At 43.5% G+C, this 27,999-nt stretch overlaps 1 protein-coding gene across 1 annotated transcript; it reads left to right on the forward strand.

The window, feature by feature from the left end:
- The first annotated feature begins 9,409 nt into the window (after positions 1-9,409).
- LOC105672977 (uncharacterized) lies at positions 9,410-27,976 on the forward strand. Its single transcript, XM_012368287.2, has 3 exons — positions 9,410-11,125; positions 22,337-23,023; positions 24,260-27,976. The coding sequence occupies exons 1-3, from the start codon at positions 10,717-10,719 to the stop codon at positions 25,522-25,524; spliced, it is 2,361 nt and encodes a 786-aa protein (XP_012223710.2). The 5' UTR covers positions 9,410-10,716; the 3' UTR covers positions 25,525-27,976.
- Positions 27,977-27,999: the final 23 nt, after the last annotated feature.

A 27,999-nucleotide genomic window follows, 5' to 3' on the forward strand; every position in this document is an offset into this window, starting at 1 on the left:
AAGGAACTCCTGCCATCTCTCAGTATGTGCCATAACCGTGTGATAAGCGTAAATAGATATCGATGATTGTTTTGCAACAATTGTTAATAGCGCAATAATTTGTTTGACAAAGCGATTTCAGTCACTAATGCGATAACTAATAAAACATTTTATTATGTAATTAACGAATAAACTACCTTCAACCGTGTTATGTAGCTTCAACTTTTTACGATCTTTGCTTTGCTCGTCAATATCTAGTCCCCTACCTCGCTCAATTCGTTTTCTTATTTTTGTCGCTTTCAGCCGCTTGAAGTGTACGGTTTGGACTTTCACCGAAAGGAACATAACCGTTCATTCATAAATCGATGATTGAAGGCTCACCTATTCCGTTTGGTCGCGAGTAAATATGCGCATACGTGCGTTTCACGCGTAACGGCACGAGCGCAACTTAATCGCGTCCTTTTGCATTTTAATTTTTTTTCTCCTTTAAGGTATTACATTACAGTCACGCAACTTAGACGCACGCGAACAGATACGTAGCAACCAATAATTTGAACTAAACGCTTTGCGACCCACTAGTCAATGAGTTTATAATCGCATGCCAGCTTTCGGAAGCGATTGCGGTAATACGCCGTATAACGCACTAAAAGGTGGCGCACTTAATTGCACGACAATTATTTCTGTGGTTTAGCGTCTTTGAGCATAATCGTCGGGCGTAATTCATCCCGGTTTCTCTCTAATCGAAATCACCGCCTCGTCCATATTTTCAGAGGCTCGGCCTCGCGAATGACAAATAGCGAGTTCGTTAAACCATCGCGAAGATCTTGTCGAGCAAACAGAGATTGCCAAAAGTCAGGGCGATATAAATGCATAAATAAGATAAAATACTATCGAGAACGTATTAAAGCGATATCGTATGCGAAGGGAAAGGGAAAAGGTGCGAGAGAAGAACGTTGCTCGTGTAAAGGAAGAAAAAAAGAAGAAGAAGAAGAAGAGATGAGACGGCTGAGGTAACGAAGAAAGAAGAGAGTCGTGAAAAGTATCGAGATGGTAAGAATATACATAGCAGGAGATATATCCGACGCAAGGGCGCGCCGAGGACCCCGGGATGGAAAAGAAGAAGGAAGAAAAGAGGTGTGGCACGGATCTCCTAGCATTGTCCGACGGCGCGCGGCGGCTCGCGGCGCGCGTTCGCGTGTCAGGACTGGTCCATGCAGCATCCAAATCTATGTATACGCGGCGAGATGTACGTGCATTAACCGCGCTCACGCATAGGAAAGAAGTCGCCTTCGTTGTACCTTCGCAACCGACCGACCGACCGACCGGAGCCCGTACGTGAGTCCGTCCGTTCGTGCACGCATGTATTCCCAGTGAGACGACTACACCACAAGCGTAGCGACAGACCAGACCGGTATTCAGAGTCAAAGGAGAGAGGAGCGAAAAAGAGAGAATAAGACGCGATGCGACAGACGAAGAGGGCGGAGAGGGCCGGTAGAAGAGGGAGTAGGCACGAGCCTAACCGCAATCAACATCCCACGCGCCGCGGACCAACATTTAGATGCCTTCTCTCTTTCTTTCTCTCTCTCCTTTTCTTTTTCTCCCCCTCCGCTCTCTGTCTCTCTCTCTCTTTCGCTCTTTTTCTGTCCTTCTGACTTTCTGTATCTCTCGCGTTTCATTTTCTAAACTTTTCATTACTATACGGAGACCGAAACCGTTATAATCCGGATGAGCGATCGATTTCTAATGCTGCAGATGCGAATAATACGACACACGACGATGATTTTTGTTGCTATAAATAAGCAGGAATCATTTTCGTATGTCTGTAACATCGAAATCTGAATTCATTAAGATTATAGCGACTTGAATCCTTGTCGTGTTCAATTAGGAACTTAGCATGTTTATAATGAGTGCTAAGCACTTTTGGTCTCTCATATGTACGTATTATGTAGCCCATTTATAAATTTTTTTCGCACAAAAATATGTTCAAAATAAAATAAAAGCTTGTAAAAATTTTATATAATAAGAACCGACCAGGATTATGTTAATAAATCAGATAGAGCCATTGAATTTTGCGAAAGAATATAACAAAGAATATTTTTCCAGTGCGAAGAGTAATGTTTTTGAGATATAAGTGAAATTTAACATTCTGAGTTAAGAAAAAATTAAACACCGAAATAGAAATATAGAGTTTGCAAAATAGAAATGTAAATCTTATTTCGAACGATAAAACGCAGAGTTTATGTGTATTTTCAGCATGTTTCTGAGAAGTTGTTTCAGGAATAAAGTCTTCATACTTGTCTTAATACTTGCACTTTGTAATAAATCCTCTTACAATCAGTATAATAAATATCTCATGCAAATGTTTAATAAATGGACGTAAAGCTTATTCTGCACAATATCTGAATCAAGTCGGGAAGATCTTGAAGAGAAGAATACGAGAGAATCTTCGAAAGATTTGAAAAATCTTTCTCTCGTCGTAATAAGCGTCACCGCGAGACATTTGTTAAACGCTCACTAATTGACAAAATGTCATCATTGCGAACGGAGTCTGGGATTTGTTAAAATAATCTAAGAACGCATCTTACTCTTTTCCATGCGCAATTGAGTTGAATTTTAAATCGTAAAGTCGTACGTAGTCCCGTGAAATCGGATCCAGGGTAAATCACAAACAGTCATCTCGTCTCTTCCCTGGTCTCATTCTCCGTTTCTTGTTTTCTCGTTCTTACGAGATCGTTTTTCCGTATGCTCGAAGCGCGAGGTAGATTCATGATTTTGATCGGAACGACCAGCGCGATGGAGCGTTGCGTTGTTTCTAAAAAAGGAGAACTCGTTGTATCCTGACGCGATAAAGAACAACGATCTGGGGTGCTCCGAGTGGTAAAGCACATAACAGCCAGAACGGAATCGTATTAAGGCATGGAGAAACGTTTATTCAGTTTTTTATTGGACCACAATGTACTATGTCGAGTATTAGTACGTCATTCTTTAACATATCCGTGCTTTTTTAACGCTTTTTATAACGTCGAAGAGACCGTAAAAAAATTAAGATTTTCAGCTTATGTAAATAAGTAACTTTTATTCTGTCGTTCTTCAAATAATTTTTATAAAATTTTTACGTTGAAGATGTGACGATTTTTTTGTGTACAATAATAAAGATGTAAAGCTAGTAAATCCAGCAGCGGAATTCAAGCTCGTGTCATTATTTTGATATTATTTGTAATACAGTTTGTGTTTCTTTTTCTATATTTTCCTTCTTTTTCTAATTTATATAATTTTTTTATTGATTTATATTTTGTTTATCAATTAAATTGCCCCGTTAATATAAATATAAACGGCTTTTCTCTCTGTAAATATACGCAATAGTGAAAGTAGAAATTATTATCGTATAACTCTCACAATCAGCATGTTTTCAGTATTCTGATGTCAGAACAATCTGCTATGATCGTCAAGCTTTTTTCTCGCAGAACGCTTCAGCTCGTAATCAGTCTGGAATATCAATTAAAATTTGCCCCGAGCACACGGATACTATAGCTTGGTTTCGTGATATTCCCCGAAGAGAAAAGAAAAAAGAATCATATTGAATAGATAGAAATATTCGATACGTATCAGAAAATGTGTAGGTTGTGGCGTGTTTAGAATGCGATTTTGAAAGAATATTTCCAAAATAAAGTGGAAAGAAAAGGTAAAAATAACGATAATTGATTCCCTTCAAGCGATATGTTTAAAGCAGTACTTTACTGCACTTTTCATTGATGCCATTGAGATGTGTCATTTAGGCGAGATATTAAAATCGAGCGGTGCCACGCGCAATTCGACTATTATTTCGACGACAGCAATACACAGTCATACACGCGAGGATTATCGCGACAAGTGTACAAGGCTGAATTGAATAATTTCTTCTGTGTAGCATCGGCCACAATACGACACATGAATAGAATCTAACACTGTTGGGCTTGCGAATCAATTTTAATACGAATACGTTGTACCGCGCGTTTTGCCTTCAATTCTCAAATTTACAGCGATAAGAATAAAATTCACATTCTTAAGCAAATTGAACAGGAAGAGGCAAATTTTACATTTTCGTGTAGAAATGAGCATTAAATATAGAAGAAAAAGAACCGAATCTTTTCGTGAATAAATTTTGATGCCAATGTCAGATGGTCCTGCCGGTCGGACTTGTCACCGAATAGGGTAGGAGGTGAATGAGACGGGTATATACATTCATCACTCAGCGAGTCCCTCGCCATATATCTCCGAGGCTCGGCCCTCTCGTTCCCTCCCAAGTCCGCCGTGCTCCCTCCTGCAGTCTGATCGAGCGCGGAAGCCCAAATAAGGGGAAATGCACGGCGAATTAAGCCCTCTCCTCTTCTCGTGTCTCGCGCGATACCTTGAAGAGGCGCCAGCATTAACTCGAGTTCGCAGAAGAGAAAAAACGGGAAAAACCGACTTTCGGAATCTTTGAGTTTCAGAAATTCTTAGCGTCCGCTGACTAGATGGTCCCCCATTTTGAGAGAGAGTTAATAAATTTTCAAAATTGTACTTCTTAACTAAAATACATGCGGAAAATCGCAGCGGTGCGACAAACGAAGACTCAAGTCTATCGCATTTCATAGTTTGTGGAATCCAGAATGAAATACAGAGTGCGACGTCCAAATAAAACTCGAATTTTCAATTTAATCGATCCTGTTTTCCAATCTTTTTGACTGAAAACTATTAAGTCGCAATTTAAGAAAGGTAAAAGGCGTTAACATCACGGCATGTGCGATCGGCGATATCGCAAAACGCACGTCTGAACTCCGCGATGGGAGGAGCCCGACTTGCGACTCGCGAATTTTAATGGCGGATTTTTGCGGTTCGCCAATGGTGCGCTCTTGCGAGTCTTCCGCTCCCGCTCCGAGATTCAACGTATATACGATTCAACGATATTTCAACGTACGATTCAAAGATGTATACGTATATACATCACGCATTACGTGATTTGATTTGAGGAGAGCTTCTCGAAGCGAGCGCGCGTGGGACACGCTGCCTTGTCGCGTGCCTTGCCACTTCTTCAGTGTCGCTCAAATCGTAAGATCCTCTTGTGCAAAATGGGGTGCATGGGATTATTTCATAAGATTAAGCACTGCGGATTATTTACATAATATTAGAAAAATTGAAATTTGCAGAGATTTATCGAGGATAATCTCAAAGACAGTAAGCGGCGCAGGATGTGGCGTGTCCAACAGACATAGGAAAAGGAGTCGAATGAAATTTTCTATCATGGTGTGGAGCAGTGTATTAGATAGGAGACAACTCGCTTACCGTTTCGACATACGAATGATATCATCGCTCGCAGGAGCGGATTCAGTCATTCTAATAGCACTCGACATGCGCGCGCGCGCGCATTCACTTATTACAAGCAATAAATAGCACCGAATTTTTTAATATTCTGTTCTATCCAACTGTGTGTATACGTATATTAGTATATAGTTATGCATAACAATTTATTATTATCAAATTTTTATGCTATCGATATTGCGAAATAATATATATAAAAATTCCACATTTCTCTCTCATATAAAGTATCCGTTCAAAAATATTTGCAATATGTAAATATATGTTACCTATTTTAATAATTATTTAGACTCCCATAATTCTTTCTGTAAATATTACAAAAATCTTACTAACAATTTGGATTATTTTTGCTTTCAAATTTTATCTCTCTACATGTGCTGTTAATAATTGTCTCCAAGAAACGTCAACGTTTATTTTTCATAAAGTATACACAATATTTTCGTATATATATAAAAATAAAAAAAAATATGTACATAAAGATAAAGAAAACGTCGAAAAACAGATTCTATCGCTCTCTCCTTTCGTTTTGCATGTTTGCCAAGTTCGCGCGTAGCCGAAACTCAACTGTCTTTCGCTAGCACGCGTGCTGTAACTCGTTCTCCACCCACCGAAGGATCGAAGTGAGCAACGGTCCTGGAACCTGTTTCGAACCGTTTGAGAGTCTCTGCCCTGCCTTGTCCCTATCGTCCATCCCTCACTCCCCATCTTTTTCCCGCCTGTTATTCCACCTTTTGCACCTCCTCGTCGCTCGTTCGTTTCTTTTCTCTTCCCTTCGTAACATTCTCTCGTCATCTCACTTTCTCCCCTCCTCCCTTTCTCTCTTTCTCTTTCTCTCGCTGGTGTCGGCTCCGCGTGCATGTATTGGCTCCGGCGCGTAACATCATGCACGTCATCGTCACAAAGATGTGTACGCGTGTCTCTCCGTCGATTCTCCATACGAAGGAAGCTGGAGGAACATGAACCAAGATGGGTCGACGGATGAATGAGAAGGAGAAAACGGATGGGGGAGGAAAATGCCGGAGAAGAGGACGGCAGGAGGCGTAGAGGCAACGACGAAGTGAGAAGAGCGAGAAAAGAGAAGAAAGAGGAGGGAGGGGGAGGGGGGGGGGAGAAGGGCAAGAGAGCGCTCGGTCGACGCTGGGATGGCGAGGCGGATGGGGTACGGCACACGCCACACGCCATCATAATGGAATAATGAGGCAGAGACGATAGCAATCGCGCAGAGGCTCTTTTTCCGCGCAAAGACGAAGCGTGTATTGAAGCGCCCGTGAGAGATGTGCCGCGTACGAGAGGAACGCCATAGAGACGAATTGAGCAAATCAGAGCCACATCCGATGAGGTCAGATCGACCCGGTCATGCCTCCAAGACTGCGTGTTCTCGACTGGCAGAAATAAGTGGAGGATACGACGGAGGAATGTAAGAAATCTTTTATCGCGCGCCAGCAATTAATAATATAACGTGAACAATGTATTCGATAATGAGATGCAATGCACAATAAAAAAAAAAAAAAAATACCCGATATCAATGCAGTATATCTTTACTATCATATTCATAATACGTGATTAATAATAATATCTTGGTTACGGTATTATGATTTTTTAAACGCGCGCGTGCTACGTACGAAAAATAATAACATTATCTATTGAAAAAATTTGAAATTACTTATCGCACGACCTAATCTTTCGAATTGTTCACGCGAAAAAGTGAGATAATTTTGCAGATACCGTCGTCGCGTTAATAAACAATGTAAAAAAACACATAAATCAATCATATATCGTAACGTGACACAAATGTTAAATCACATTAGCCAAAATTCTTTCATACGATAATGAAGAAAGAACAAGGGCAACGGTAGGAGATTACAGCCGGAGAAGAAGAAGCAGTGGCACGTGACCCCGAAGAACACCAGAGTCAACTCGCTTAAGTAGCCGAGCTCTGCTCTTTGACCCAGCCGACAATTTCGAATTATGTCTCTTAGAAGGAGAGAGAGAGAAAGAGAGAGAGAGAGAGAGAGAGAAACAGAGAGCGAGCAAGAGAGCGGATATATAGTCAGAAGCAAGCTCTCTGCGCGACGAAGGTAACGTTTATTCGCAACTTCTCGTATCTAAAGCGACCGGAATGCTAATCCGGTGTCGCTCGTGGCTTCGCCGTAATTAGTCAAGATGAAATGGTACAAGAGAAGCAGGCGTGCGTTTTATCTGCAACTCGTTGAATAGAAGAGCAACGCGCTAAGAAAAAGCTAAGAGTATATGATCTTACACGAATTATCTCATTGAATTATTCGCGACAGCAGAGTTTACTCCGCGATTGCGATGTCCGCGACACTCGTCCTCCAATTTTTTCGCGCTCATCGCACAAATTGATTGTTATTTCACTTATTGCAGCAAATATTACTCTCATTCCACGTCATCGCGATATAAATCCTCTTGCACTTCGAGCGTGCGCGCGCGCGATCTTAATTTCTTGATACGATAAATACGAAAGCTTTTTTCTTTTTTTTTTTTTTGGAGTACAGCCAAATGCGATAATTCCGCGGCAGATCACTTCGCGAGAGCGACTCGTGCCCTGCGGAGAATCGCTGCGGAGTCTACAACATGCGTAGTTGTAGTTTGCTGAGGAAGACAAATGATCCACTCCGACGCGAGACAGTTAGCGTACGGGCGAGAGGCGTTGGCCACGAAGAAGCGCCTCTCGGTTCGAAGCACGCCCTGAGGCACAAGCGGAGCCGACTCATTCGCTTGATCTCCATTGCCATTATGATATTAATGAAATGCCGCTAAAAAGGTGTGTTTGCTCGGTAACACGAGGCCGAGGGTGGGAGGAGAGGCGAGAGATAGATGCTGAGCCTACGTAAAATAGCCCGATATGGCCGCACGCGCGCTTGTTGCCATCGTCGTGGCGATTTGTGTTGTAGCAATGTTGTTTCCGTCGTAGTTGGTCGTTATCGTCGGCAGCATTTGCGACGTCGTCGCCAGCGGCACTACCGCCGTCGGTTTCCGCCGCCGTCTTCATCGAGATTTTTAAATTAAATTGCCCCCCGCGTCCCTCCGCCCGGCCACCATCATCATCGCTCTTATTCACACTAATTCGAGAGTTTGTATCTTTAGCCGGAGAAAAATAGCGCGCACTGAATACGCGCGCTTATTCCGTTGGCGGCATTCAATGCGAAAACCGAAGACTCCAAGGCGAGAAGCTTTCTCGGCCGGAGGACAAAATCAGTTCAAGCTGCGAGGCTAACGACCTATGAACCCTTTGTCGAACGGCAATATCATGAGGTAACCCGATCCATTCTGGATTTTGCTGGTCCCGCGTCCAGCTACGATCTTCCCGCTAAAATCGCCGCCGTGAAATCTCATCATTTTTCAATTTCGCCCGTTTTACGATGATTCTCCGCGTTGTGTCACCGATCGATTAGGTGTCTTCCGGTACGCACGTAAGAAGAAGATAAGAAAGAAGAAAGATAAAGGAGAGCCGCAGAAACCGGAGGAGTGGAATTCGCGGGGATAAAGGAAGAGAGAAAGAGATGAGGGAAAAGAGGACATGCTTGAAGAAGGAGACGGAAGAAAGAGAGGCTCTCCCTCTCCCCCTTCTCTCTCTCTCTCTCTCTCTCTCTCTCTCTCTCTCTCTCTTTCTCTCTCTCTCACGGGGGTGCGCCCACGCCGATGACGTCATCCGGCGAACGTTGGTTGTGGTACCAGCGATGAACGCGTTGGTGTTCAAACGTTCGGGGCACCGAGAAAGAGGAAAGATTGACGAGACAGAGAGACGCTATCGTGCCTCGAGGAAGGGAACACGAAGCCGGTCGGCGGGCACCGAAGGGAGGGATAGCCGGACGGAGAGAGGACACCGGCGAGATGTACCAGGTTTGGGATGGGGAACCGGGGGAAGCTGGAGGTACGCGAGAGAGAAGACATCTTTGCGCGGGGAGACGGGCGACGGGGGAGGGGGGAAGGGGAGGGTGGGCGAAGGAATGAATGGAGATTGCAGACCACGCGGGAGAGACGAATGGCCCGGAACCCGCGCGGAGGAAACGGGGGCGAGACAAGGGCGCGGAGGACTCGCGAGAGAGGAAGCCGACGAAGGTGGGAGGGGTGGGGTGGGGTTGGGGGGAGGGGGAGAGGAGGGTCCGTTTCGCGTAGATAATCGGCGTCAACAGTAGCGGGAGTTAACCACGGGGTGATACCGACGCGCGACGTGACACGTGACGACGCTTGAAATCCTCTCCCGTCATCGTCGCTCCACGGGGCTCCGCGGGATCGTGACGCCGCACGACGACGCGTCGAGGACACCGACGACAACCAGCCATCCGCCTCCGATCTCGCGGCGTTTCTCCTCTTGCTTCTCTTCGTCCAAGAGAGTGCACGTGCGCGAACGTGCGAGCGCACTCGCCAGACACCCGACAGCTTCGCGCGCGAGCCACGCTTTATTAGTCTAGCGCGGGCCATCGTGAACCCCTTTAGTTGCCTCGCTACGCTTCGTCTTGTCTTGTCTCGCCGCGCCTCACTTCTCTCTCATCTCGTCCGGCCTCGCCTCTCCGCGCTTCGCCATTGGCCATCGGCCATCGGATCAACGAGATCAACGAGATCGACGGAACCGTAGAGACGCGAGTGAGCCGAGGCGTGATAAAAACCGGCGTTAAGGATAGTGCGATATAGGGTTCGCGGACGAGAGGAAGGAATCGAAGGAGCGCGAGGAAGAGGACCAAAAGGAGGGGCCACGACTAACGTGTCAAAGAGAGCGCGGAAGGTCGATGCGCCGGAGGAACACGAAGAGCAAGAGAGCGGTATCCTTCGGTGATACAGTGCGACCAGCACTCGTGCCGGTACGTCGCGTTTATCAACCACGTTCGCGATTACGTCCGGAAACGTTCTTTTCCCGCGCGAGTTCGCGCGACTCTACTTATTGGAGAACGATACGGAGAACATTGCTTAACGGAAGCTCGATGCCTGTCGGCAAAATTCCGTCTCGCGCTAAACACGGAATATCATCGAGAAAACAGACGTGACCGATTCGTCAATTTATTCACACAGCATTAACGATTGTGCGAAGAAGTAGTAGCGGATTTCGAAGAATCTGCATGTCGAGTTCTTCTCGCGATCTCGGAGAGCCGGATACTCTCGATTCGAGTGCTACCGTTTCGTTCTCCGCGAAACTCCGAGATTGCGGCGTAAACTGATCTCCGAGCAAGAATAGACGAATGACCGAGTGATCGCGGGTGGACGGGGTGTCGCAGCGACGCCGTGACATGTACGGACTGTGCTTATCTTCGTTTTCTCCAGCATCGTCGTCGACGAGGACGTACGGGGCGGCGGTGCGCGCGAAACGGTGCGAGAAACGATCGAGGCGAATCACGTGGGTCGACACCGCGACGACGACAACCGGCGACGGGACAGGTTGAAAAGATGCTGGCACTTGCGATGCGCCGCGAACACACGACCGGGCGCAGCAATTACGAGCCCGCAAATCCGCTCGCGGGGTTCGAACATCTGCAGCACAACAGCGGCGGCGGCGGCGGCGGCGGCGGCGGCGGTGGCAATCCGTTCGCGGTGGTGCCGTCCGCCGAGGGGCGAGTGCGCGAAACCGGCAGACCGGAGACCGAGGGTGAGCTGCAGGAGTTCGTGGACATAGCCCAGGTGCAGCAGCTACTGCAGCAGCAACAGCAGCATCAGCAGCAGCACCACCACCATCATCATCATCAGCAGCAAGCGACCGCGGCCGCCGCGTCCTGCATCTGGGGAGCGGTTTACCCGCCGCCGCCGCCGGCTCTCGGATATCACCATCACCACCATCATCATCACCATCCGCCATCAGGTAAAAAGCCGATGATCTCGCGATCGCGAAGTCGAATGGAGGGTTCGATGACGGCGTCGCGAACGACCGCGATGCGCGCCAACGAAATATCCCTGTCGCTTGTTACGCCGCTGTTACGCTGTCGCGTGCTCGGACGTTATTCTCCCTAACGATTCCTACGATATTTTCCTTACGAGCCACGCGTAGTCTTGGAACGAAGGTGAAATATAATTTATATCGCTCTCGACAACCGTCTGAATTTTTTTTACGGTTTCCTTATCTAGCTAGGAGTACTGACTCCTGCGGCTACCGGTATTAACGCCGGTTTAAACACTCCGCGACACTATATGTATGATAATCAATCTTTAAGAGCTTTAAGATCGCCAAACCTGTATTTCTAGACTAGCTATTGAGTTTCTTGTCACCGCGCGAATGTGGCTCGTAAGAGACCGTCGTAAACTCTGCGTGTTGTTGATAATAATAGAATCAAGTCCAAATTAAATTCCACACATCTAGATGCAAATCGTTCAAACATTTGTTAATAAAAAACTCGGTATTTTGCGCAACCGTCAGAATCGGCGACGGTGCATTTCAATGTCGCGATGTCGCTTCGTCGCTTGACATCAATTGTTTCTACAATAATTATTCAGTATTAGCATTTCGTTTCTTGTTTTCTTCCTTTCGTATCGTTTCTTATTTCGTCAAATTTATTACTGCAAGCGCGTAAAATTGCAAAAATTATATTAATCGAATTTTATTCTGAGCCGTCCATTCGATATAAAATGCGAGTACACAAGCAGCAGTTACAAATTATTAACTAAACGTTAAAATTATACGAAATAGCGCTCACTTACTATTTTAGATCGGACGTAATTTGTGGCTTGTATTTTCTTAACCCGTAACAATAGTTCTCCAAGCCAAATTCTCCGCTGATAATCAAGTTTATAATTTTTCAACGTTTCTAACTAATTGCTACATAAAGCAACATTTCTTACATAATGATATTGACAAAGGAAATAATTAAAGAAAACTAACGATTTTTCTGTTGTATAATTGACAGCTTCTCTATATTATTAACCATGTTAAAACAACAATATTGGAATTCGCAATATTGTCAAGATAGCTCAGATACTTTGCTACAAGTACGTAAATACTATAAATGCCTTAATGTATAAAAAAATATTGGAAAAATATTTCTCATCGCGCTTTTATCGGACAACGAGCATTAAATGGATTTATTTTCGAAGAAATATTAAGGATTTACTTTCCATAATTACTGAATTTTTTTTCTACTATTACGTATGATGAAATTACAACTCACTTGTTGAAATGCAAAAGTTTTGAAAATAAAATATTGAATTTTCGCTCAAAATATGATACAATTGATCAGATAAAGCTATGTTCAGAGAATAAAAAGAATGTAGTAGAACTTCTCATTCCAACTGTTTTATTTTTTCTTGAGTTTCTTTTGCATAGGACTTTATTATCGTATTGCAAGATAACATTTTTTTCTATATAATGCTGTAGAAGTGTTTTTCGTTTTAATACGAGTTTATGTGTTTATTTTGATAAACTACGGGCAGATCATCGATCGAACTCAAGGTGATCGAGTCGTGTAATTGTTTGAAAGTTTAAATAATAGACAGCGAGAGAAACAGTCTGAAAGTCCTCGCGAGTAAACGAATAAATAAACGGTTGTGTGATATCCTTATCGAAATATAAAATCCTTTTTGTATTAATATATCGTTTTTTTTCTCCAATTAAAAAAGCCGTAACAAAAAGCTCTCGAATGATTTATCTAACCGATTCACACCGACTCTACAATGCTGGCCTTCTTTCTAACAGTTTCTAGTGTAACCATTCTAATTGTTGGTAGTAGATCTTTATTTGTTACCGTTTTTCTAGGTTTTAGCAATTAAAAATAAATCAACAGAGAAAGCGTTATTTTGCGAAATGACAAAGTAAGGCAAAGAGAAAAACTTAAGAAAAAATAAAGCAGTTGGAGTAGGAAGTTTCGTCAGATCCTTCTTGTTCTCCAGACATATTTCTATCTGATTATTATTTGTTCAGATTTGTTCTTTCAAGTATTCGCTTATCGGACATTTTAAAAAATCGATAAAGTCCAAAATCATATTGAATTATTCTTCTGAAAGAAGGGAGAATTTGTTCAAGAGAGGGATTTGCAAATTTGCACACAAGATGGCAAACTGTTAGTGATGGCGATTGTATTATTAATTAAAACAATAAAAGCTTCTTGTATGGACTTTTAAATATGTTGTACTTCGAAATACTCGATCACTTGGTTTATGGCGGGATTTTACTTACCGTCGGATGCCGGACGCTCACGTTGCCGCAATCAAAACACAAGTTCGATAATCTTGATTATCTGAAAAATTTATAAAATATTATAGACTGATATTTCTATATACATAACGCTCTTTTTTAATACTTAATATAAATCTATCCATCATTGATAGATTAATAAAAAAAATGTTGCGTTAATATTTCTAATTTAACGCACACTAAAACTAATTAATGCGGACATTCTCAGATATGTATTGATTGTATAAAATATTTCTATCTTTTTGGGATATACCGATTGCAATATATAGTACATAGTTATCTCATAAATAGGTTCTCCTTCATCTAATGATAGCACCACTTGTGGAAGGCAATATAAAAAGATGAAAGAAAGAATGCGCGATGAGAGTTAGCGAGCATAAGCAAAAAAAAAAAAAGAAAAAGATAGTGAAGGACGATAACTCTTAATTACACGCACCGTCGGTAGTCCCGTTGAATTGGGCGTGCTACGTCACTAGTTTAGGAGTTTGTACAAAAGAACGAAACGCCCTCCCTTCGACGTAAACCGATTAAAAGACTGATAATAGCTGGCTCGAATGGATCGCAGCCCGATCTGATCCGGCACGTGCAACAAGTTTGTGTTACATATCATCTTTAGTCAGCTTTCGAGTAAATATTATAACAACTAGTCGTATGTATCAGTCACACCGACAATTAACACAAAAGTCTCATTTCGTTAATCGTTGAAACTTTGTCAAATTTTCTCGCACGTTCCATCCGTAAACACAGTTCAATCATAATCCGATCCGACTGACTTTCCATAGAAAAATCATAACTCATCGCTCTGCGCAGGTAGAAAAAATGTTTTCCCATTCATATACTCGAGCGGAGATCGAAGCGTAAGTTTGCATACGTCATTGTCTAAAGTGTCGTAGTTTCGTATGGTAACGCGTAGTAAATCGCATGTATACGCTTGACATTTCGTTATTATTGTACAGATTCGTAAGACAGGAAATCATACATCATACACGAACCTACAGTGGGCGGATAAAAGGGAACAAGTCACCTTCTCTCTCTCTCTCTCTCTTTCCCTTCAGACACTCGGCCCTCATTGACGTTCTTTTAATAATGCTGGCTGCTCACACTCTCCGTCTTCTTTCTCTCTTCAAGTTTTGCATATAAAAGTTTTTAATAAACGAGATATTTGCGCGCATTTATTTTTACAAAATTATTATGCTCAACAACGAAATTCTTTCCAATATGTCAATCTATAAACAACTATTGGAGTAATATTTTTTTTCAGCGCAGAGAGAATCGCGAAGAATAGAATAATTTGTGAAAGAAGCATTTACCATGTATATTTTATTGTTACACACCAAATTAGCTGTATTCAGCTTCAAATAATCACTTAAAATAATGGATTAAAATGTCACTGATTCGATATGCTTACGTCGTGTGACAGAACACGTCCATATGTCGAAACGTCACCAGCCGTATCACATACGTCAAAGCTGACGTATAACCAGCCTGACAATCGATCGTAAAATACAGTAAAATTTTTATCATAAAAGTTACGTCAACCTCCGTTGAAATTTTATTTAAACGCAATGAAACGTTAATCTCTGAGCAACGAATGTTTAAATATTAATTCTCCCGAATGATATCTGAATGTGCGCGCAATCGTATATATGTAAAATGAGAAATTAACTTTGCAATTGTGTTGTTATTATATTTCTATTATATGATTATATTTTATATCTTTCTCACTTCTTTTTATACGTAAAAGTTTCGTACGAATAATCGATAAGAAATGTATCGTTAGCCTTGAGCTTGATTCACTGATCAACTTTTATTCCGACTGCTATTTTCATTCAATAAATCGATAAAACGTACAATGAGACGTTTCACGTAATCTTTGCACACATAATCATTTCTCATAGTGTATACATTATGTGAATTAAATAATAATATTAAATGCCAGCTAATAAATTTTTATTTTAATTAACAATAAACGTCAGGCGACATTAATGTTAAACGATTTTTACCTAAAGAAATATCGAAACTTGTAAATTATAAACGATCACTATAAAAATGCAAATTGTCATAAAACGCTTGTGAAATCGCTGTTTTATTAAACACTATTTTTAGTAGTTTATAAATATCTCTTAAATTTAAAAAAATGTCGGTATTATAACAATCCGAAGTGCAAAATATGTTAATACCCGCGTAATCACATTTTATTTTCGATATAAGGGTATGCGTAACCTTTCGTAATAGTTACACAAAATTTTATTATAGTCGATTTACGATACGCAGTGATGTCACAAAGTCCAAGAAGGGTATCCGTATAAGCCAAGTGTCAACGGCAGATGCAAAGGGTGCCGCGACGACGCGCCCGGTGAAAAAATCGACCTGCTTACGTGCGTAATGTAACGATTCGTGCGGACTCATAGAGAAGGTGCTATATTCAGCATCCTCGCATGGGAATCGTCACGATAATCGAGTATACAAACGCAACACGTTGCTCCCCGTGTACTTGTACACAACCGCACGCGAATTTATATACATATACGTGCGGTATATCGCGATAAAAATACGTCGGCAGGCAGCGTGTTGGTGAGTTGTTATCGTCTATGAATGGCACATAGACGTATGAAGCATCTACGTCAGCATCGACCGATAAGACTAACAATAAGCGGAAAGAAGACGAAGAGGGTTAACTACGCGTTACACGTAGCCACCGTTGACGTCCAAGTACACGGGGCTGTAGTGTGCGAGAAAGAGAGGATCACAAAGAAATCGATAGGCTACGGTGCAAAAATAGTCTTGGGAGGATTGTCTGATTGGACTTACGACCGTCTTTTATACAAAACGCGCGCGTCGAATCGATGAATTACTTTTGTTTTTAAAATCACATCTCTAAATAGGTATTTACATCATTCGAAGGAAAGCGAATGGAATGTAAAGAGAACCGTCCGCTTTAATCTGCTTTGCAATAAAACATTCAACGTCATAAATAAATGAAAATAATTGATTCGAAATATTGGTTTTTGTAATAAGTAATGTATTTTTCAATAGATGGTGTTATTTTTTTTTACACAGCACGTTTTTACGCAACTTGAAAAAACCGTGATACGAGCGGAATTTGATTACAACTTCGACAAACGAATATTTAATTTACGTGTTCATCAAACTGCGCTTTGTTCGATCAAAAAATGAACAGATTTATTTAAAAAAACTCAAATTATTTAGTACACAATCCAATATAATGAGAACACTGAGAACGAATTTCGTTATTTTATTTAGTTCATTTAGATGAAGGATATATAGAAGAGCACTTCACTGTTTTGGATAAAAATAACGAAAATTGATGGCAGGATGTATTCTTATTTTAGCATAGGATGCATATACATAACAAAGTAATACATGTAATCTAAAAGAATTTTTTAAATCTAAAATAACTTTGAAAATATTGATTATACTTAGCGCAATGACGGGAAAGCGTAAAAAATTGCCATATTTATCTTTTTTACTTCCTGATTTTATACACTTTTATTCTTTCTCTTATTTTATCATATACCGACACTATTTTAGATTTTGTATTTTTAACAGAAATTTTTATATAAAGTATCCACATTCGTGGCATATTGCGGCAAAGCAATTATATTTTTAGTCAGTTCAATATCTCCCTCTCCCACTTATCTTAACCTTGTCCTGACGTTATCGCGGTTTATTAATATTTGCTTGCATTATGCTTTTGTAACTTCTTCACGTGGTAAATCTTTTTCCGCTGCTTCGATCATTATTAATAGAGTTCTTAAAAAAAGTGTGCGGACATACAGTGGCCACCTCGGGCAAATTATCCCCTTTTACACGCGAGCGTAATGCCTAGAGAAAGCAACTGCGTGCGAGACCCTTTAAAAAAAAATCAAAATTCTCGCACGTGTTATTCTCGCAGCATAATAACAGTTACGACCGTGATGCTGCGTCGTGATGCGCGGTCTCAACCGTGTGTCTCTCGCTTAAGTACTCATTGTAACAAAATTGCGCATTAAAAGGTCGAGAAACGAGGAAGTGCGATATAAATTATAGTTAAAATGCGCAAGTTCTCTTCTAGATAGTAAATTTATTTTCTACGCCTCCATTCCGATCAATTTACATGCTCTTTAGAAATGTCGAATGTGCTCATTTTTAGAAAGTCCATATCTATATCATTGTTATTTTTAATCACTTCACTACCGTTCTCTTATCTCAGCTTATCTTCGCAGATTAATTTGCAATGCGGATATGAATATTCTTTTGCTAATATTGTATAATATTTTATGACTATTATGTGCGATTTTGCTCATTTTCCTTAAATCACCCTTGACATTGACTATCACTTGAAATTCTCATCAACTCGTCAATTTAAAATATTATCGTTCCCTGCTTTGATAACGTATCATATATTATAATTATGGCTTTTGATGAATTAAAATTACTTTAAAAGTTAAAACTTTGAAATTCATCAAGCTGAAAAAGTTGCTAAAGAGACTTTAACTTTATGTAAAATTTATAATTAAATTGCATTTTATCGCATTAATTTTCTTTTTTACTGTTCCACCGCAGCAACTGTCATAATCGGAAATAACGCTCTCATCATAACAGTATAGGCTTTTGAAAGGTCGAAGTAAATGCTCGTACCTACCGGAAACGATCATTAATCAACGATCTCGGTAACGAGTCGCGCAAAAACGTGCGAAAGCCTCGCTCGTCGCGAGTCGCCGTGACTCACCACTCGCGTCGCGTCGAAGTACGTAATAGCAACGATCGGCTCATGTCAGTACAGGAGCGAAGTAAAACGCATCGCCTGCAGCGACTACTTCGCATAAAGCGGCACAAAGTGTGAGAAATATAGAACGCTTCGATTAAATATGCGCTTTTTTTGCAGGATATTTTTTACTATCCATTTCTTCGAAATCAATCAATTTTTTTAGTTTCGACGATCAAACTGCAATCATGCTAAAATCTAGAATATTACTTCAATAGAAAAGGAGGAGACTAAATAGGAATAACTTGTAACGGTATGAAGCGCGGTTGGCGTCAAGGATGACGGGGGAATAATAAGCGTAAGACGACGCACGACGAATATGCTGCCAAAAATCTTGTGTCATCGACTAACTGACTCATCGGCACAACATAGGAAAGTATTTGACGCTCGCCGCAGTAGTCATCCCGGGTATTTGGGGATGCTGGGTGGCTCAGGTGGTTGCGTGGCGGCCTGAAATAGCGCGGTTCGCCCGCGCAAAATCGCGTCGATTAGGGACACGAATAGTGCGCGCCCACCACCTCGTCAAGAGTCGCTTGTAATTTTAGAACATTTTGTTGTGTCAGATGAACGTCGCCGCGGCGTGCGTCACTATCTCTTTGCTCTCGTATTCGTGTATTGGTTTCACGCGAAATCAATCAGATAGACCAGATTTTGTTATTAGAACGATAACGTGATCGGATTGAATTAATCAAACTACAGTTTCATACGCGCTTTTGAGAAATCAATCCCAATCATTGTTGGGTAATACGGAAACACAATTTTGCTTTAAACTTTGAATAAATATAATTCTGTAAATATAAACACAATAAATTGTTTACTATCCATCTATTTTCTGGTGTATTGAATTGCGCAATAAGTGATTTCAGACTTTTCAAATAAATCTGTCTATTTTTGTCGGGCAAAGCGCAGTTCGATTAACGCGTAAATTAAAAATTCGTTTGCCAAAATTGTGATCAAGCCCTGCCTGTTTTTTAAGCCTATTTGGCAATATTTTCGTTAATCTATCGATATACTAAAAATATCTTTTAATTTGCTCGAAAAGTCATGAATATATATGGAGGAAAATAAAATATCAAATACAAAGGCTTGTAACTCAATGTGCATATATATTAAGGAATATATTGCTTTTGTCGTCACTTATTGATCTCACGTAATTATCGAGCAAAGAGCAATCCTGTATGAAGCTTCGTTATTTCAACATTGACTGCAATAACGCCTTTCCTTCGTCGAAATCACTTAAAAAGTGCAAAAAGACCGTAACGGGGAGACAAAGAACGAACGAGAAATGCAAAAAGGATAGGCAAACGGGGCACGGGGGTCTGAAATACCAAGAGTAAAACGACGAGATGTAAGAAAGAGAGGAGGGAGAGGGGGTATGGGCGCGTGGCAGCGCGTGGTGCCAAATAGGGCATCAGGTGGTTGCGAGAGACGCCCGCGAGAAAAAGATCGTAAGCGCGTGCGCGTATATACGTGACTGCTTAACCGGGCGCACGCACGCGTCCGCACAAATGGCACGCGTCGTCTCTTACCCTCCTTCAGAGAACGCGGTCTGCCTCGTACGGCAGACACGCGCGCCCGCGCGCACTTACAGATGTTAGAAACCACCGTCGGGATAAAATTACTTTCTCCTCGCGGACCTATTTATACATACGATTAGCCGAACGAAAAACTTGTCACTCTCGCGCTTGTTGTAATGGATCCAATAATAGCGCGGGGATGGGAAACAAGTCTCTTGCACCGCGATCGATCGTTCCCCGCGTCATGCGATATGCGATACGCAATCTGCGGAATTTCATTATGTAGAAATTCGTGCGCCTTTTCGGCGGATTAATTACCGATGTGGCGCAATAAGGCTGCAATTTGCGCTCCGCCATAAGGGAATTGGTTTTCTCCAGGGCTTTGTGCATAAAATCGCCGGTATTAAAAGGTAATCCACTTCATATCGAATATCATATTTGTTCGATTACGTACGAGCTGCTAATAATGCGCTACAGAGCAAACGAGCATCGCAACAGAAATAACGATCGAACGTTAACTAACGTTTTAATTCGCGGCTGCGTACAGCTAATACCGCAAACATTGTACAATGCCGCGCAACACTGTGATTTTCCCTCGTTAATTAAACGGTTATTCCTATTGCCTTAAAAGATCATAGGCGGCCGAGTTCGACACCCATCGGCGACAATTGCCGCAACAATACCGTGGGGCCGATCGGCCGCTATCTTTCGTTCCTTTTTCCGCTCTTACGCTAGATCTCACGGCTTTTTCTCCGTCTCCTTCTGTCGTCCACCGTTCGCGTGCTCGCGCGTTCTCGAAAGTACCTCGTGGGGGACAAGTCGTGCGCCTCGGGTCTACGTCACGGCGCCTACGTCACGTCAGTGAACGGGGTTGCGAGAAACCGAGGAGGTGGGATGTACTATGGTGGGATACACTAGTATCGCGGAGGAAGATAGGGGAAGGTGGCGGCGCGCGAAGGGCGATCAGGTGGGGATGGATACGTCCGTAAGCGCTGGCTGGCAACTACGACGGCGCGAGAAGCAAGCAGTCGGGGATCGTTCAGATCTATATGCATATACACACACACACACACACACACATGTATATATATAAATATATAATATGTATGTACACATATAATACATGTGTACATACATAATATATACTCATATAGAATTTGCATTACGTGTATTTAGACATGTATATATATATGCATCTATCTCTCCGAATATACGTATATACGCTGGCATGTATAAATACGCGCGCATACGTATGAAGACGTATGGCTCACACACGCGTGCGTAGACAGTGGTCCGGCCAGGCGGGGATTGGCTGGCGGTCGACTCGGCGCTTCCAAATATGGGACAGTCTCGGCGGTCCATTCATAAAACTACGGGGCGCGCCGCCGCTCAGCTCAGTCCGTGCGCGACCCCCACGCATCGCGCGTCCTTTTAACAATCGCTCTGTGCACACGAGCTAATACACTCTCAACCGAGCGCACACCTAACGAAGAAAATCCGCGTGTAAAGAGAGAAAGAGAGACGGAGTGGAGGAAAGATAAATGGATGGATAGAGAGAAAGAGAGGGAGAAAGCGAGAGAGAGAGAAAAAGAGAGACGGGGAGAGAGAGAGAGTTGCCGACGCAACGTAACGCGCGCGGCCTCGCGCGTGTGTGCTCGCTCGTGCGCCTACGCACACGCTCTCCGGATCGCACACTGTATTTTGCTCTCACTCGCGCACAGATTCGGAGCACGCGTGGACCCTGACGCGCGACAACGGCGGGCGGCTGCGACGGCTGCGACGGCTGCGATGGTAGTCGGACACACGTCTTCTCTCATCGCATCGAATACTTGGCCTCACTTTCCGACGCGTTATTCACATCGGCTCTTCTCTCGGCGCGCACTCGTACCGTCGGAAGGTGAGAAGAGGAGTTAATTTCCACCCAGCGCATACGCCGGGACACCGGTCACCGATTAACCGAACATTTATAGCTTCTCCTCGTCCTCGTCCACGAGGAAGCGGCAAAACCAGGTACTTGAATCGGACCGAACCGAACCGACCGGTTGGCGAAATCTACACGAGCGAGTGTACGCGAGAGCCCGCACGGTCCTACACGCGTAAAAACTTCCTGGCGCTCGGTGGTGGTAAATGGTGTTTGGTGATGGTGATTATTAGTGGTTGGTGGTGGTCCGTTCCGCAACGTAGTGTTACCGGTCGCAGCCGGTGGCATCTATCGATGTAAAAAGGCGGGAAGGAAGATACATCTTTTTGTATCGCCAAGACCGGCGCGAACAGCTCCATTGAGTAATCAAGGGCGCGCGCCACGCGATCGAGCAAGAAAGAGAGAACGTCATCGCGCACCGCATATTTAATCGCTACTAATCCTACTATTAGCTGAGAGAGACGGAACGACGCGGACGATTCTACGATTCACTGGGAAATCGCGGGACAATTAACGCATACACGCTTTAACACGCGCGCTATTTGACACGCCGGGAGAGAGCGAGAGAGCGAGCGAGCGAGAGAGAGAGAGAGAGAGAGAGAAGGAAACTTGATCGCATTATCGGAGTGATCGAGGATAAAGTTTTCTAACCATAATAATTACGTTGAACGATACAACCGCAGGCGAGGACACGCAGTGCGGCACCGAGGATTCCGCCGTCGTCGCCCAGGGAGGCGACCCGCTGCAGAGGATGACGATGGACGGCATGGAGGTGGTGAGCTCGCAGCCGCACGCGGCTGCCACCAGCCCGTTTCTGCTTTCCTCGCCGCCTTTGGGCCATCATCATCATCATCATCACGCGACCTTCAACCTGCAGACGGTGCAGCTCAGCTTCGATGCGTGTTTACCGTATAACGCGGCCTCCTCGTCCACCAATTCGGTCACCTGCGGAATCGGCGGAACGCCCGTCAACGCGACCTGCACAAATTCGCCCGACAACGGCAAAACAGTGCCGACACTCTCCCTGCCTTCGTGCGTGCCGTTGCACATGCAGCTGCAGATCACGCCGACCGACACCCCGGAGCACAATCACGGCCGTCATCATCATCATCATCATCATCGATTGGACGATCATCATCAGCATCATTTGCATACCGATGCATCGTCGCCGTCCACGGACGGCACAGACGGCAAGAGGCATCGACAGCCCGACGAAGACGACAAGGGATGTATCAGAAACTGCAGGAATGACATCCACGATACGAACGATAAGGACAAGCCGGGTGATCTAAACACACCGGTCACCACCAGCAGCGATCTACCGTCTTTCTTCGGCCCTTCCGCGCTTGTCGAACCGCCACCGATCTCAGGTATCTACCGATCTTCAGCTATCCCTAAGAGACGAGAATCAAGCGCGAGAGCGTGTTGTTTACTTCTTCTCGCTACTGTTTAACGCGCCCAATGTCTATCATTTATTATTACGATTCACGTTGTTCGATTGCATTTCTGATATTTTGTCAAGTGTAAGCGTGACGATGTAAAGAGAACGACGCGCATCGCTTTACATACGCGGGAATACACATGAGTTTGTTGTTTGCGTCGTTGACTTTACAAGCGTATGATACATATTTCAGCGTAATTGAACGAATATTAACAGGATTACATGCGGATGAAAATACGATGCTGCGGAATTCGCGCTGTTTCACTTTCGCCGGCCTTTCGCTTTCGATATACGTTTGCGAACTCTTCGCGCTTCCTGACGCCTGGTCCTCAAAATCTGTATCATATTCGCGGGAAATTTCGGCATCCTCTCGATATTCGTGTACGATCTCGGAGCGGCACACAACGCGCTGTGTATGCGTCGTGGCGCGTCTACGACGGAGAGAGCCACGAGGTGTTGGTGACGTTTAGTACACTTGTTCGCGAAAACACGTAATATTGAAGGCCCGTCCCGCCTGTCGCGGATCAATACCCAACGACCCCGACATTCAGAGACCCTCCTCAACCTGCACCACCGCTTCCTCCTCCTCCTATTCCTCCTCCTCTTCCTCCCACTATCCCTTGGTCGGTTCATTCATACTTCCAGCTGCTCCCCCACTTCCACCACCCTCAGTACCGTATTAACCCTCGCGCGATTGTCGCAGGGTTTTTCCGTACATTTTTCACATTTTTTACTTTTCCTCCCGCAAAAGTATGCGCTATATTCGATGAAAATGTGAATAATTGCAACCATCTTCGACACGCTCAATTTTCCAGCGTTACACAAACCACAGTTCCAATATGAACATTGTCGAATCAATAATGAAATTTTATTTTTTCCATCAACAAAACATGCACGATACTATGTTTTACGTTTTATTATCTCGACGAATACTTTCTCAACGTCAGTCAGCAATTATAAGCGGAGAGAGGAAGTAACAGAGCAACAGGATGCAGACAGCAGATAGAGCCGTTAGCTAGATAAAGTCACCCCCGTATCACGCGGTTCTTCCTGTCGGTTCGCGGAACGAATATACGTTCCGGCCGTATGTAGAGCGTGTAACGCATATGCGCGCGATATATATTGAAAATCGAGACTAAGCGATGATCTTATTGATGATTTACAGGCAGTCTGACGGGCGAGGACCTCTCTCTGGAAGAGGCAACCGCGGAAGAGGACGAGAATGGCGCATCCGCCGGCAGAGATCATCGGCATCATCATCATCCGGATGCGCGAAACGCGGTCACGTCGAATGCACCCCCCTCGAGTAGTCCGCCGTCGCGTCACCACCAAACCCAGGAAGAAGTGGACCGCTGCAACGTGTTGCAAAGTGGTGTAATACTATATTCGTCGCCGCACTCCACGTCCACTGTGCCGGCGACCAGCGTGAACATCTGTAACGTGCCGACGTTGACGTATCGCGGCGTTTTCACCACAACCTGCGCGCAGCCCTCGCCTCTGAGCAATCTGCAGAGCGAGCAGCAGCAGCAACCGACGTCGGCGAGCCAGGAGATGTGGGCTCCGCTACCCTCGCCGACCTTAACCTTGACGAGTCAGTCGTTCCTTCACCCCAATTTGCATTCGACCGCCCCGTACAGCGGCGAGACCGTTGAATTGCTGCAGGTGGACTCGAAACCGCCCCCGCCCGGTTACCATGACACGCCGACCACCACCCCTGCGGGCTGGCTGACGGCGCACGAGGAAGCTTATGATCCCGGCCTTCTCCCGCACCATCACTCGCACGCGCATCATCAGGAGACAACGCTGAAGCAGGAGCCAACCGGCACGTCCGGTTACACTCCCAATGTGCAACAACCGCAGCAAACCCAGGCGCAAGCTCAGCAGCAGCAGCAGCAGCAGCAGCAGCAACAGCAGGCACCATCGTCCACCGGCGGCACTCCGGGAGTCCAGCTGGCTGAATACAATCCGAGCACCTCAAAGGGTCACGAGATACTATCTCAAGTCTATCAGCAGAGCACCCTGCCGCTGAGATTGGTGCCTGTAAAGCCGCGGAAATATCCGAACCGACCCAGCAAAACGCCGGTTCACGAGCGGCCCTACGCCTGCCCGGTGGACGGCTGCGATCGCCGGTTCTCACGAAGCGACGAGCTCACGCGGCACATACGCATCCACACCGGACAGAAACCGTTCCAATGTCGCATCTGCATGCGCTCATTCTCGCGCAGCGATCACCTCACCACCCACGTACGCACGCACACCGGCGAGAAACCGTTCTGCTGTGATCAATGCGGCCGAAAATTTGCCAGAAGCGACGAAAAGAAACGCCACGCGAAAGTGCACCTCAAGCAGAGGCTGAAGCGCGAGGGGTCTCACGCTAACCCGAGAAATCATCCTCAGAGCCACGCGTCATCGTCACCCTGCAATCAATAAATTCCACGACGACAACGATGCTGAAAATCCCTCTTCGAACATTGAGATCTCATTGCGTTTGTCACGCGCTGACAAGTTGTGATCTATGTCTCTCCCGTTCTATTTCTCTTTCATCCCTCCTTTCTTTTTTCCTTTTTCTCTCTCTCCCTCTCTTTTCGGTCACTGCTCCATCCCCCCTCTCTCCTCATCTCTTATGATGATCGATGATAAAACCACGGAGACCTTTAGACGGTTAAAACCGTCATCGACTGATCCGTTACATTTGTCGTCGATCCATCAATTATTTATATTATCTTAATACACAACTGAATACGGATTAATCACATATTACACATAGCGCAAGACAAATTTCTTGGAACTTCAGACATCGTATTCATGTGATCGTAAAAATAAAATTAATTTAACTATCAAATAACTAAACGTAAAAAATGAAACAATTTGCTCATCTCGAAAATTGCGAATCAAAGGAAAAAAAAAGTTTAAGCATTACAGTTCTCGTTACTCGCGAAAGAATGATTAACTTCATGTATTTTGTGACTTCATCGTTGGATAAAATGTATATGAATATAATTTACTCTCTGTACCGATGTTTCTTGCGTCATAGCGAACGATTCAAGTACTTAACATACACTAGAAGCATTTACGACGATTAATCGGAAACAAAACACTCGCGTTTAACCAAAATTGAATGGAAGTTAATTATTCGACTGTAATCTCACTCTCACATTACAAAAATGATAAATGATTATTCTGCTTTATGTGTACTTCGTGTCTTAGCTTGTACTCAAATACGCGTGAAATGTGAAACTCGCGAAATATTCTCCAACACAGATGCCATTCAGCGTCGCAAGAGCATTTTCGTGCAATTGTATAACATGAAATCGATACCATCCGCAGCTTCCGGGAATCGTAGAGAATATAGAGTGAAGCGGAAGATACGGAAAGAGGGAGAGATGAAAAAGAGGGGTAGATGGGGGGGGAGGAGGAGCAATAGGCGACTCATTGCATACGAATAACTATGTGTGAGAGATGTAATGCTTCGTGATATGATAAAGTATTATATATCGACTTCACGGTCAATACAAAGCGGGACTCGATATTTAATGCATACATCTTAAATGTCGAGAGAGTGCAATGAGAGTGCAATTTTGAAAGCTCATGCAATTCGAGTGCAATATTTTCAAGAAACTCATATTTTTCATGGGGCTGTATTCTTTTAGGCGGATCTATCTTACAAAGAAGAGGCGAGAGATTGTTGATAAGGCTTGCGGCCACGGAAATAGAGATATTTTTTTAAGTATATTTGTATATAATTCAACCGAGGATCACACAAGAACGGTCGATATAAAGTTATTTATTTTTGAAAACCATTTTACGGCATTGCGTTAGAAGATACATAGGTGCTAAAACGGTCCCCCCTCCTCATTACGATAAAAAGAAAAATATTGAGAAATCTAATTTCGATAATTATTAAATTTGTTTCTGCACTACGCTACCCTGCCGGAAGTTGGACGATCTTTCCGTAAACTTCTCCATATATGATTTCGCAAAATTCGTACGCGAGATATTGGATTTTTAGCAGCGACCGCTTTTTTGCTATTCTCATTGCCATTATATCTGCGTTCTATCGCCGTATTTTCTTCGTGCTCCGAACACGCTAAATCTCGGCTGTCTTCGTCAAACACTTCCAATTCTTAGTCATTCTTGCCTCCCTTTCCGCATTATTGTAAAAAAAATTCCACAAAATAATTATAATTAGACGTGATTATCGTTGTTGAAAGAGATACTTCATGTACATATGTATATAACTTGCTGTATGTATGTAAAATCTAACGTCGTTCTCTTGCCCAGATTTTCTTTCCTTCATTTCGCATTATTATCTCATACGTGTATACATATTTAGCAGTTGTTAATGTTATGTATATGTTGCTCTATTTATTAACAAGATGATTATATCAAATGAATATATTGTTAAAATTAAATAATTATTTTTATTATTGTAATGACTATTCTGGAGCGTGCGATGCGTTACGGAAGTAACTGAAATTACATGGTATCTACCATTATACACATATGTACACCTATTTTTTTACACACACACGCTCACACACACACACACACACACACACACACACATACACACACGTACATACACGTGTATGCGAACGCGATGATACGTATTACTCTTCTATAAATTGTAAACGCAAAGTAGCGCTCGTTCCCAAGAAGATACTTTTTTTTTATAAATAGTATTATCTATCGTTAGATAAATTATATGTAATTATTATACATATATGGTGCTCCGAAGTGCAATGCATGTAACAAAAGCCCTCAACTACCTGTATATTCGTATTGTCATCATTTCTCCTGCATGTGCTTCTCTTTGCGAAGCAGGTAACGCAAACAATCTTGCAACAATTATTAACAGAAATACAATTAACATTGACTCGAGGCCAAGTTGTTCGATTATTTATC

Source organism: Linepithema humile, chromosome 6 (assembly GCF_040581485.1).
Source record: "Linepithema humile isolate Giens D197 chromosome 6, Lhum_UNIL_v1.0, whole genome shotgun sequence".
Classification (NCBI taxonomy): Eukaryota; Metazoa; Arthropoda; class Insecta; order Hymenoptera; family Formicidae; genus Linepithema; species Linepithema humile.